At 35.1% G+C, this 14,441-nt stretch overlaps 1 protein-coding gene across 1 annotated transcript in view; it reads right to left on the bottom strand.

The window, feature by feature from the left end:
- The window catches only part of magi3b (membrane associated guanylate kinase, WW and PDZ domain containing 3b), a 124,932-nt gene that overhangs the window by 43,518 nt on the left and 66,973 nt on the right, over positions 1-14,441 (bottom strand). The window contains exon 2 of the mRNA XM_084127721.1: positions 6,479-6,595. Coding sequence (XP_083983847.1) covers positions 6,479-6,595 — 117 coding nt within the window. The remainder of the gene's footprint in view (positions 1-6,478; positions 6,596-14,441) is intronic.

The raw sequence follows: 14,441 nt of genomic DNA, 5'->3' as shown, positions 1-14,441 counted from the left end.
ATAAAGCAGCTTTGTGACTGCAAATACCAGAGGCTCTCTCTTCCTCCAACTCCCATTTTCCTCTACTTTTCGGACTTTTTTCCTCATTTCTTCCCTTCTTTACTTTTTTCTTTACTTTGCCATTTCAGGCTCTTCTCATAATTTACTGACTGAGTTAAAGAGAGAAGAGAGAAAAGATAGAGAGTAACTAGGTCAAGCACAGAGTGACCTAAGGACAAGAGAAGATGATGCCATGCTTAAAATGCCAACCAATGGAAGTTCTTTTTGTCATTTTATGCTAATTCGGATTGTCTCCAAGTTTCCAAAAACATCAAAGAGTAATTCTTCATTCTAATGGGGAATTATTTATAATTAATTCTTTTTTAAACTTCAATGGATTTAGAAATAAAACAAAAATGCATTAATCAAAAAGTCTATTATTAGACAGTTCGACAGCTGGGATATAAAAGCTGATACGGTTATTGCCAGTGATAAAATGCACAACTAAACAGTCTCCGCTGGCTGTATTTCAAGTTGTTAAAATGGGTCACCTTCCCTCAAACCCAATTATAATATCAATTAAAGTTTCTTTTTTACAACCATTGTCTACCTTCTCTTTCACCTTTAAAAATAAACAGCTTGTTTGTTTTTTTTTGCTGTGCCTTTAAGACGTCTCTGCAGACGCCCTCTTTACACGTGATGTAAGTAATGGCGTTTTTCTGTGCGTTTGCTGTCAAGTCTAATATGGTTTGCACCTCCTCGGGCTGCATTCAGTAACAGCCTCTTTGCAATAGTTCACAGAAAAAATCTGTACTGGAATGTGCCAAAGCAAACTGGTGATGATCGTGATGATCATGGATTGTTAAAAATAAACTTTTGCTGCTCATTTCTAACACTAAAATCCTTCTGAGGAAAATTTAGAGTGACAGGAGCTACAAGAAGCAAGAAACAGCTAGAGGTATGGAAAAAATGATTGGAGTATTAATTTAGCTGAACATTTACTACACTCCAAAGCATAATCTATATCTTATGATATAGCTCGTCAAATATTATATTCACTACTGTTCAAAAGTTTGAAGTCAGGAAGATTTTGCTTTAATAAATTAATAAGTATAATTTATTTAAATTAATGGTATTCTATTCAGCAAAGACACATTAAATTGATCAAAAGTAACAGTAAAGACATTTATAATGTTACAAATGATTTCTATTTAAAAATGCTGAATTCGAAAAAAAATTGTTTCCACACAAAATATTAAGCAACATTGATAATAATAAGCATATTAGAATGATTTCTGAAGGATCATGTGACACTGCAGACTGGAGTAATGCTAAAAAATTCAGCTTTGCCATCACAAATATATGTATATTTATATATATTAAAATATAACTGTTTTTTATTTTAATTGTAATATTTCACAAAAGTTTCACAATGTTTTACTGTTTTTACTCATAGGGCCCTATGTTGCACCCAGCGCAATTGACTTTGTACACCGACGCATGTATCATTCCTATTTTGCACCCGACGCACAGCGGACTTTTCCCTCCACAGACGCACGTCGGTAAATTAGGGAATGAACTTGCGCTCCCGGGGGCGGTTCAGCGACAAGAGGGGGCGTGTTCTGGCGCAAAAGTTCCCTGGTGCTATTTTGCAGTTTCAGAAAACAATTCCGCCACCGACCAGGAAAAACCTAGTCTAAAGTCAGTGGCGCATTATTCATGGCGCATGCTTGGCCATAATGTAGCGTGTGCACAACGCGCATACACTTTGCTTCTCTCATCTACACAGACGCAGGCAGCAGTTCCCATTTTTGCAAACCATACATAATTACAAGGAAAACCACACAGGGGAAATCATTGTGGTGTCCATGAAGATATGAAAAAATAGGCATAAATCTAGCTTACACATTTACCCAAATTATTATACGCCTGTTTAACCGAAGCTAATTTCGGTGGGTTTCTGTCATCCCCATACAATGTCACTTCTCTGTCTTTTACGGCCCTGACGAGAACGTCGGTCTCCTCGGCTGTGAACCGCTCCTGGCGTGCGCCTGGCAAATCCGCCGTTATAATAGCAATCCGCCATGGAACAAGCGCGCCTGCTCTTAAAGGGAATGTGAGATGACACTCTGATTGGTTTATTTCACGTTACGCCCACACTACACCTACGAGTAATGTAGCTACTTCAGACCAACCCATTTTAGATTTGCGTCGGGCGCAAGAGTAATTTATCTCGCCAGTATAATAGCAACAGCGCCCGAGATCCACCCACAAAGTTACTTGCGTTTCGCGTTTAATACTTGCGTGTCAAATCGCTAAAATAGGGCCCATAGTGTCTACTAGGGGTGTAACGGTTCAAATTATTCATGGTTCGGTTTTTATCAAGGTTTTAAGGTCATGGTTTCGGTACGGTTCAGTTTGTGCTAAGGGAAAAATGACTACTGTCGAAATAAAAATAGAAAATAAGAACAAATAATCAAACTACAAGCAACAGCACAAATAAATACAATAGAGCAAAGATACAAACAAAATAAACAGTGCCTTTAATGTTTTTCAGGTATCTAACAGTAGTTTTCAGGTACAGAAATTGAATAAAGTAATCAAATGTAAAACAACATTACATATAATCTTTACTGTATAAATTAAAGATTAATCATTAATAAAATAACAAAAACTGTTCAGTCAAGAGCAGTGGATGATCTCATTGTCTTTTGTTGTTTGATTAACATTAAAAACACAGACAGCAGGAATATTAGACTGCTGTCACTTTAAGACATAATGCACGGATTCAGTACATTGATGCTGATACACATGCGTTGTCTTTTCTCCGTTGTCTTTGACTGTTTACGTTCACTTAAGACATAACCTAGTATGTTTGCTAGGATTCTCGCTAAGGCGAAATTGTCCGTTCAAGCACAAGACTTGAAAGAGAACTCAATATTTGCACGCTGTCTGAGAAGTGTGCTTCGGATGAGTGAACACACAAATCTTCTCACAGCAAGTTATCTTTCGATTATTCTTTAAATGTTTAAATTGGCAAGGCTTAAATTAGTTTAGTTTAAACAGATTGGAACATGTGCAGATCAGGTCTCACCAGCGCTATCAACACCCGGGTGATGACGGCGCAAATGACGGCATCATATTAATAGAGCATACGATTAAAGAGCATTAGCGCATTGAACAAAGTTTAGAGGAATGTGTATCCATCTACAAAAACATGCATTAGCCTACACTGAGAAAAACAATAAGTAGAATTTACTCAATTTTTATAAGGCAAGTTTTTGCACAAATTTTTTTCAAGTAAATTTCACAATGATGGAAATTAAGTAAATCTACTTAACTAAGCCGAGTAAAATTCACAAAGTGAATAAGTACATATAACTTGGCCTGTTAAATTATATTGAGTAATTTTTACTTACAAATCTGATATAATTAATATAATTAAGTAAAACCACTTGATATTTTAAATACATTTTACTTGTTTTATGCAGTGCTGGTAATTATTTTAAATTCAATTAAATGTTACTCTTATAATGTGACAAAATAATACTGTGACAATGTGCAGTTAAGAGTAATTTATTAAGAAATAAGCATATACAGAAACCTATAATGACAATAATAACAATTCAGTGTGTTCGGTCTCTCTCTTTGTCCCTCTCAACCGGTTTACAGCAACGGAGGCACAAAGGGCTGAATGCATTTGAGAAATATCCTGAAATTAAGAAAAGAGAGAGAGAAAAAAACAATAATCAGTAAACAGCTAATACTTTTAAATTAAAAGTTAATTAATTTGCATTCACATTATTCATTTCATTTAAACCAAATCATTAAAAACATCCTGCATGACCTTACTCTCATAGTCAATTTACACACATTAATGCTAACATGTGACACACAGCAGATATCAAGGCTACGAATTAGGAATTTGGGAGTACGAATTATTGTCATTTACAACGTGGTTACGATTTAGTAAAAGCAGGGACCATTTAATAGATAGTATGCACGATTTAGCAAATGAATGAGGAAATGAATTATACTGTGCACGATGAGGGAACGAGAACCTTCTCACTTAGGCCTATTGTTAATTCGTGGCCAATATTTGTCATCTATAAAGAAAATTGCACACAAAATAAATATTAAACAAAAAGATCATGATTTAAGTGACATATTCATGGTTTTTAGGCGTAATTACTGATAAATCGTGTAAAACGTAAAGTTTAAAACTGAGAAAAAAATATGGCTAACGTCTACAAAGTTAACTCGTCATTAACCCTCTTGAGTCGGCAAAAGCGCCCGCGCGTAGCAGCAAATTAGACTTATATTCCGTCATTTTTGGTCATAAAGATTACAGACTTAAGAAATATGAAAAAATAAACTGTTAAATGTCTACTTTTTCCACTTTCAATCGAAATAAAACATTGTGCTTTTGTAAAATAAAGAAAATAAACAGGGTGCTTTCTGCCTCTGCCTCTCCCTTAACTTTTTTCTGGAGCACGTCTCTAAACTTAAGAACACTAAACTTTTCAAATGTATAGCATGAAGTGATGACAAGACAATCGTTGAATTAATCAAAAAATCATTATAAATCCGTAATATAATGCAGTTTTTTACTGTTGCTTACCTGTCGAGAGCCGTTGGAGTGGAGATTCGAAATCCCTCAATCATCGCGTGTTTTCTTCTTTCTGCGCATGCGCAGATTCCTTTCTTCAAGGACTAAATTTTACTTGATTTTTTTAAATTTGCTTCAAGTACTTAATTAATGCATGTAAATATGCCAGAGAGTCAGAAGTCAATTTCACTTGTCTGTTGGATGTCTAATATTTACAAGTAAAAAATTAGTATATAATTAGGATTTACTTAATATACTAAAGTTTTCATTTTTACAAAATTATTCTTAGCAAAAGATACATGATTTTTCCTGTTTTATTTACTTTGACATAAAATCATTTTTTACAGTGTAACTCTGTCTGTCTGTTTAACGCATTGTTATTTTTTAAACAAAGCATATGCGTATGAGTCGTCAGATTTGAGATGAACCGCAATGCAAGTGCGTGCCGAACCATGAGTGGAGAACGGTACGGATCGTTTTTAAACCGAGAACCATTACAAACCGTTACCATAATCAGATATCAAACTGAATGATCAAAATTTTTCAGTATTTTTTTTGTTTGAAAATAGGGTTGGGTATCGTTTGGGGTTTTTTTCGATACCGGTGCCAAATCGATACTTTTAAAACGGTACCGGTGCCTAAACGGTGCCTGAACCGATACCTTAAAAAAACAAACAAATTAAGAGCCTCAAAACGATGGTGAATGACATTAAAGAATGGCTTTTTAATTGATTTTTTTTTTTTATTCTTAAAATCCAACAATATTTTCAAATGTAAGTATACTTAAATATATTTAAATAAGTAGCCTAAACAGAAAACGCAACATCACTTGCTAAAGTTTCGTTGTGAATTCGCCCCCTCAGTGTGTTTTATGACACATTTGTCACTGTCACTTATCAAATTAGACTAAATAGGGAATAACTAGCTGAATGAGAAAATAATGAGCAGTGTGCTACTGCTTGGAGAAGAAACATGGTCTCAGAAACCCACTCCACAACTCTCCAGAGGAACAGTAAACATCTCACGGGGCGCATCAGAGGAGAGCTGGTGTTGTTCTGCAGAGGGCTCTCCTCTCGAGAGCCTCTGTCTTCACAACACTAATAAACACACCAGTATGAGAAATGGACACTGAGAGGTAAGATGAGATAACCAGACTGCCAGAGAAAGATGGAGAGAACATATGTTCTTCTTAAATTTCATGATATGCTTCAATGATCCAAAAATGAGAATTCTGTACAAGCAGAATATTATATTATATTATATACAGTCAAACCAAAATGTATTCAGACACCTTCAACATTTCTCACATTATCACAGTTTCTTCGCTATAGTTTAGAAAATGGTAATAACATATGACAAGAAGAGTTATCAAATCAGTTGATATTTCACTGGTTTTGGCCATTCTTCTGTTAGACTGTCTCACAAATGAATTAGGTTGAATAGCTGTCAGCTGTTAAATTTAAGTACACAATTAGATAATACAAATTTAGGTTAACCAATTACCAAGCAATGCTTAATTTTGTCCAGTCTGTGGTGTAAAAAGGTCGCATTAGCAATTAAAGAAAAAACACTTCATCAAAACATGGTCAGGTCAAAGTGTCTGAATAATGCTTGGTCCCAATTTTTTATAAATTTTACTGGTAGACTACTGTATGAAGAATTTTTGGGTATAATATGTCACAGTTTACTTTATTTTGCTACCCTCACTTACATAAATGAACTATAGTGTCCTGCGCCCACTAGTAAAAAGAAATATCAAATTAATATCAAAAATTACATCTGGTGTCTGAATAATTTTTGGTTTGACTGTATAAAACAATGTTGCCAATAAGTACATAATAAATAAATGAATAAAAATGAATAGATTGGTTGTGTATGTGTGTTTCTTACATGGAATGGTGCGCAGGTACAGGTTGTCTCGGATCACTTGCTGCAGTTTGTGGTCGATTGATCCTTTTTGGAACTGCAGGCTAAGATAATGCCTTAAATCAGTGTTCAGCACTTTACCTGCAGAGAGAGAGAGAGAAGAGAGAAAGGCAAAAGGAAATTTATAAATCCTTTCAAAGGTTATGGAAACAGAAGTAGGTAAGCTTGGAATTATAATGTAGACTAACTCCCAAAAGAGATACATTATTGCTCTGAGGATGCTCTTTCAAAGGATAAGGAGACTTAATGGGATTCTCACTTACGTTTTTTTAAGCGAAAAAAATCAGATGATTGCCTCTAAAAATTAGACAAATGTTGACACAATAAGAGCATGATCATTTCTTACTGAAACCATGAGCAGTTTCAGACATTGTTGAGATCTTGTGAAACCTTAAGAGATTAACAAAAACTACAGGAGAAAAATCTAAAAATCATGATATGAGTAGAATTTATGAGTAGCATAAAAATGGAAGCATTTACTCTCATTGCTGCCTACTATTTTACTAGTTTTTTACATTTACTAGCACAAAAAGTACTTTGCATTAGTGCCCAATTGTTCTTTTGTTTTCTAGGAGTAGAGTGACGTCTTACTCTGCACATACACACGCACACTCAATGTGAGAGCCAGCTGCACAAAAACACATGGCGTAAGTCTCTTATAAGCTTTGCTAACTCAGAAAAGACTTCACAAACAAGCTGACACGGTGTCAAAAGCAGCAACTGTGAAAAGTGAAACCTAATGAAAACCCTACACACAGAACTTTTAAAAGCCTCGCTTTCCCTCTTTCTGCCAAACTCCAAAGACGCAACTCTGGAAGAGTTCACAGAGAGTTGGGGAAAGTTGCTCTGCAGGGGAAGAAGGAGGTTGTTTGCTGATAAAAGACTGAGGGTGGAAAATTGAGGGAAACAGAGAGAGACAGAGAGAGAGAGAGTACAACAGCACAACTTCATTAAAGAAGTCATATGATATCTTTTGTAAAAATAAAATTAAAAAAAACACACAAAAAAAGTCAGATTAGTGAACGGATCTTTTTAAGTGAACAGATTGAACTCATTCGCAAAACCGATCTAAATAATCTGATTTGTAACAAGAAACAATGAAGTTGGGTGAGATGTAGAGATGCACTGATACTAAATTTCTCAGCCGATATGTTGTAGCCGATTATTCAGAATAATATCTGCTGATACCGATAGTTTGATTTTCTTAAGGGAAAAAAAAATCTCTCCCAAATAATGCTGCAAACTATACAGGGAACCCTCTCATTTGGTACATTCCTATAATATTATAGGTTAAAATTAACAACAGAGCTATTATATTCACCTTCTGTTAATTTTCAGATAAAATAATTACACTCAAAGAAGAACTGAAATCTTTGTATGCAACTCAGTTGCACATAGTTTTCATAAACACTTGTCTTCATAGCAAATTTATTCAAACGCACATATTGCAAATGAAGCTCTAACTAAGCTCCTCTCTAGGTTTATTTTTAGCTAACTAATGATTTGTGAACATTGGATAACTTTCCTGAGGTAAATGCAACATAAAGTAACACATTGTTCACAAGCTGTTTTTTGTGACGTCTTTCTGCAGTTGAAACACTGATTGAGGGATTATATGAGACTTGATTCATTTCGTTAAGTTACTGTATCTTTCAACATACCTTTTTATGTTCATGCTTGTTTTTTCGAGCTATAACTTGTATTAAAGTCGAAGAAAAGACTTGAACTGAGGCGCTACAGCGATCTGTCACGTCACATTTGAGAGCATCAAAATACCATTTATTGTTTGAATTTTGTAAAAAGATGGACAAATGTTTATGTTTCTTATCACAAGTAATAAAGCACAAAGCTCTTTGCGATTATTGGATGGGAGACGTGGAACAATTGATGTTTGGTGTAGGGGAAAAACCGCAGACATGGCAACCCTGGCTTGAACTATGGGTGATTCATAAGGTAACGTTGCTTTTTTTAATTGTCAATGCGTTATTGTTGCATTAACTTGCCCTAAATTCAACATAAGGAGGATTTTCTTCACACACAGTATGAGTTGCAGACTCATAAATACGTTTTTCTGACCCTTTTGATTGACCAGTTATAATCGGCCTGGATCATCGGCTGTTTTTAAAGTCCCCATGAAATCAAAATTGACCCTATTTACTTTGTTAGCGCATATTACTAGTCTTGTGGTGAACAATTAATCCGTGCAAGAAAATATTTAAAAAAAAAATTTTTTACCATGGTAATCTTTAATCAAAATCTGAAAATTCCCCTCCCCTCTGCATTGGAGGACCTTCTCTGATGACGTAAGTTTGAGGAATTGGTTTGGGCAACGCTTAACCACTCCCCTCAAACCGTTAGTCTGCTATGAGCAGAGATGGAGAGGAGGAGCGCTAGAGTAAAACCCTGCCCTCTGTTCAATATTCCTTTTCACTGGGAAATACGTCATAACACTGGAGAAAAGTCGTTTGCAACTTCCGGTTCACGGGGACTTTAAACAACTGCGGTGATGGCCGATAGTGAAAATAATTGCTTTTATCGGCTGATACAGATTATTGGCCGATACATTGGTGCATCTAGTGAGAAGTAAGATTTTTTTGCAGAAATTAGTCTTTTCATCACTAGCAGAAGATGTACCTGACAGCAAATGGTCCAGCCGAGTGGTGTTGCTGATTTCATATTTAAAGAGGGTATTTTCACAGTATACAGTCATATTTTATGTCTCTGAACAAAATAATTTTCCACTGTGGCTTTTAAGAAACCCCCGCTTTGCATAGGAAATTATAAACAGTGCATTTCAGTGCTCACACACCGGCTTGCAGCTTTGCTGTTGTGTGAAATATCGTTTTTAATTGTATAGACAACATCACAAAACAATCCACACTGAAATGTTCCGCACAAACTGTTAAGATCAGACTTTTTGGGCTGGGGAAAAGTTTTGAGTTTTGAAAGCTACAATATGTTTTCATATTTCATCAAGCTCTTTCATTTTAAAAGATCAAGGGAAATTGTATTCCTTGTAATATGAATCCATTAAAGGAACAACAGGGACCACGAGCGGAAAAAATATAATGATAAAAAATTTATGACATGACCCCTTTAAGAAGGAAAGTGTGAACGTGTGCAGACAGATGCCATAAACCACTAAACCCCTCACCCATAATCTCTCGTCTTCACCCCTGTGCGATGCTGCCAGGTCTCATAAAGAACCATAATCTCCTCATAAACACAGCATGACCCGTTATGTGTCATAACCTTTGGGTGGAAAGGCAGGTGTCCCCGTCAGAAGTCCTGAATTAAGCAGGATTTACCAACCACGAAAAGCTGAAATATCACATCATTCTAATTTATTTTGACAGGGATAAAACAGGAATTATCATAGTGTTGACATGAGGAGAAGATATCAGCACCATTTTAATAGCTTGATGACTTAATGTGACTTGGGGATGAATGCAGTTTTTAAGCATGGCCATAGTAATGCTTCACCAGAGCATGCTACTGTATATACAGTATACGTATACTGCTATATATATATATATATATATATATATATATATATATATATAAGGATGAGAACACTAGTATTTTTTTGAAAATGTATGTATTTTAGCACCATTTTTTTTTTAATGTATTTTACCTGAACGCAGCCTGGATGGGACAGATTCAAGATTGCATAAAAATAATAAAATAATAATAAAAAAATTTAAATAAAATAATAAAAAACGTACAAAAATGAAATAAGTATATAAAATAAGTATGCTTGCTTATATTGATTCTGGATTACAAAGTAAGGTACATGTAAGAAAGCATCGAGAGACCGCTCCAGAGTACTCTCAGCATACAATATTTATATCAGCATCCAAAATCATTCATTCATTCATTTGCATTCATTGCTTCCCAATATGGTGCACCATGTGGCACTGACTATACAGGGAATAGCGAATGAGTGAACGAGTGAGTGACTTTGACACAGCACATGTGGTCAAGGAGAGCAACATGGGCAAGAAACACTACTGAAGGGTCACACAAAGTGAATATGACCTATTACTGACGCTGCTAAAGGTCCACCGTCAACATGGATCTTTGTGACCTTTATCTCACTTCCCAAATGATGATAATACCACTTTGTTTACTTTTAATTGTATGTAAATTTAATAAAAGCCCATCTGAGCCACATCATGTCTATTGCCGCTGTCTTCTAAGGACATTAGACATAGAAGACAGCATATTTAATTTGACCTGAATGAAAAGGTTTTCATTTGCATTGAGTAAAATATAGTGTCAACTCTGAGGCTTATTTCTACTGCAATGTCAAGAGGGCTCCATTTAAACTACAAGATCCAATGTACAAATCCCATATCACATATCCAAATTGTGTCGTACCTGTTTACATTCACTTAAAAATAATTATAAAAGCATTATAAAATTTCAAACTATATAAAAAAAAATGCCTTAAATCAGACTAAGATAAAAAAAAAAATTTTTGATAATACACATGCAAATTCACAGTGAAATCTGTATTAAATCTGTAATTAAACATCTAATATGTTCTAATTGTCTCTAACTTGTGGCTAAGTAGCACTCAGCTAACATCCTGGGGTCAGAAGAAGACTTTTACTGTCTCTTTAGTACTCTATCTCTTCCTGGCCTCAATAGAACAAAGGTCTGGACTCTCTTCATCATTTTCAGCTTAAATTCTTGGATTCTGAGTTCTGAGGCAGAGGCATCTGAGGCTATAAAACAGATGCTCTGTATCGCTCTTTCTCTCTCTCTCCCTTTGCTTCGCCTACTTTCTTCTTCCTCCAATAAAATGAGGTAATAATATAATAATCCTGTCAAGGGAAGACAGAGAATTTGTTAGGGGGAAGACCAGAGGTTTTAGAGAACATTATCACTATGCCACGCTCTTTATTTCCCATTTTCATCTGTCAATACCTTTGGTCATTCCTCATCTCTGCCTTTTTTTTCTCATAACCCTTTTAACGTTGACATTTTTCCTTTAGTTTTCTCCTTTTGCTTATCTCTGTCCTTCTCTATTTTCTTTTATAGGTATCAGGAGTGGCAGAGCAGCTTCATAATCTGCCTCAATTCCCTCCTGTCTCAGTGCTCACAAACCATGGCAACGACATATCCAAAAAAACAAAAAAAACACATATAACAAACAGAAGGCACAGGAGCATTAGAATTTGTGTTCTTTGTTTTAACATGAGAGAAGACATTTCCATTTACTACAGATCAGCCTTGTACCATGATTTGCATTTCCATAAAAATACAGTTAAGTAAATACACTTTAGCTTATATCATTATTCTTTTCAAACACCATTTAGCATATTCTACTATTCAATATAGAACATATTGCAGGAATGACAAGAATACAACACAAACTTGAATTCTATTATAAACTGCATTCTGAAACACAATGCATGAAAGAGCATCAAGAATTCAGATAGAAGATTAGAAAAGATTCAAATTCAATATGATAATTATTTTAATATTATTGCCAATTAAAATTATATTCTATTTAGTCTAAATAAATAATTAAAAAACATAAAATAAATAATTTAATTTAATTTAGACATCACATTTTTATAAAGTAAAAAAAAAGATATACATATATACATATATAATATTTTATTTTTTTTACTTTATAAAAATGTGATGTCTAAATTAAATTAAATTATTTATTTTATGTTTTTTTATTATTTATTTAGACTAAATAGAATATAATTTTAATTGGCAATAATATTAAAATAATTATATTGAATTTGAATCTTTTTTAATCTTCTATCTGAATTCTTGATGCTCTTTCATGCATATATATTTTTTTTATTTTATTTTTTTTACTATATATATATTGACATTGATAAAGACACTACATTTTACAGTGTTAAGGTGTAAAAATTGCTTTAGGTGTTGAAAAAAGAAATGAGCATCATGTACAACTAACATCCAATATCAGCTGATGCAATACTTCTGTAAAAAAAAGTATCAATACTTCTGTAAAAAAATCTGTAATAGCTGATAACCAATATGGTGAAGCATATTCCTAGAGGAGCTTGTGTTCATGTATTTGTGTACATGAATACAAAAAAAAAAACATTAACAAAAAGACATGCTTCAACAGCCAAAAATGTCCAATAAAGACCTATAATAATAAATAAATACACACACACATATACAGTATGTGTGTGTGTGTGTGTGTGTGTGTGTGTGTGTGTGTGTGTGTGTGTGTGTGTGTGTGTGTGTGTGTGTGTGTGTGTGTGTGTGTGTGTGTGTGTGTGTGTGTGCGTGTGTGTGAGGGAGAGAGAAAGACCCCTTCAAAGAGATCCCATTATAATTAGTTATAATTTTGCTATAGTAACAATAAATGTGGCAGGAACCTTGGTTACCATGGAAAACTTTTATAAAGGCCATCCTACAGCCTTTCCCCCCTCAGACGGCACATTTATCTAATTGGTTAAACTTCTATATACTGTACAGTTCAGGAGCAGATGGCACTTCCGCCTGATTTGGCTTGTTTGCCACCGACAGCTTAAATAAGGGCTCGTTTTCACAGCTGTGCTCCGATTCCCCATTGATTCTCTATACAGCACTGCTGAGGAGGCCTGTTACACAGGCATCTATTAGACGTCACTGATTATGTGACTCAAATTATCCGTTTTTAGCTCTAAAATATTCCTGGAAATGTCTCCTGAAGCGCTCAAAGGTGACGGCACTTCTGAAGCTAAAACTGCGGCTCACAATCATTGCAGGAACGAGAGAGACGAAAAAACAGCTGGCTGCAGACCAGATTGAAAACAAGAGGTTGAGGAGAACGGTAAGACAGCTGAATCACTATTTTTTGAACGCTCTCCTGACCTCTCCGAGACTGTGTCCCCGGAAGAGTCCTGATAAAGCTTCTCGCTGACGACAGATTTGAGCTAATTCGACAATCGCTAAGACAGGCCCATGAACACAGCATGCAGTTATTCTTGAAATCAGTGTGGAGAGCCATTACTCGTATGTTTTTCATGAGAATGTGAAAGCTCGGTCTGTCACAACAGTGAGGCGAGGGAGTTATGATTTCTGCCTAATGGCACAATGACCAAAAAGCTGTTACTGATGAAGAGAACAAAGCTAATCAGAAGAGAAAAATAGAGTTAGATAATGAGAAAATGAGGACATAAGGAAAAATGGGCAGAACAGAAAATAATTCAAAGCTGACAGAACATAAAATTTCTCACTTTGAGAACAAACTCAGGTCTATCTTTCAATGATCTTTCCAAGTTTGATCTTGCATAGTATATTGTTTCTCAGCACTATAACAACCACTGAACAAAATGTGAGTGTCATGATGTGTCTATAATATTCTGCTCCCTAGATAAAGCTAGATTTTTGCATAGTCTCGCATTGAAGGAAGGACCTAAATATTATTGAGACTTGGGGGTGGGGTAACCACCTTGATGTCATATTGCCATAACATAATATTGCTGATATATATAAAAAATTAATCCGAAGCCATATATTACAGTATTTTTTTTAGGCAGGATGGGAAACCTCTTGTGGCTTGTTACTTTAATATACGAGGATAAGGAGAGCTCTCTGTGTCAGAATGCAGAGAGGAAGGAGGGAAGTTACAAAGGAAAAGACTGTCAAGCGTTTGATCCACCGAAGCTAAATCGGGAGCCATGTGGCAAGCCTGTTGCTGACAAAGAGAGGGATCGAGTTGTTGCAATGGTGGCAGCAGTTGCTGTCTACATGAGGATGGATTTATTGTATAACCAAGACTTTCAAAAGCCTCCACAAAAGGATTTCTAACATAAATATGAAAGGACTTTGCGAAAGGAATCTATCAATCTTTCAGAACATCTGATTGACTGTACAAACGTCTGGCTATTTATCTGCAAGGGATGGTTAGCTAGTCATCCAGCAACTGACTATTCAATAATAA

This window comes from Abramis brama (genome assembly GCF_963993115.1).
Source record: "Abramis brama genome assembly, chromosome: 11".
NCBI classification, from domain to species: domain Eukaryota; kingdom Metazoa; phylum Chordata; class Actinopteri; order Cypriniformes; family Leuciscidae; genus Abramis; species Abramis brama.
This window is presented reverse-complemented; position numbering and strand designations above follow the sequence as displayed.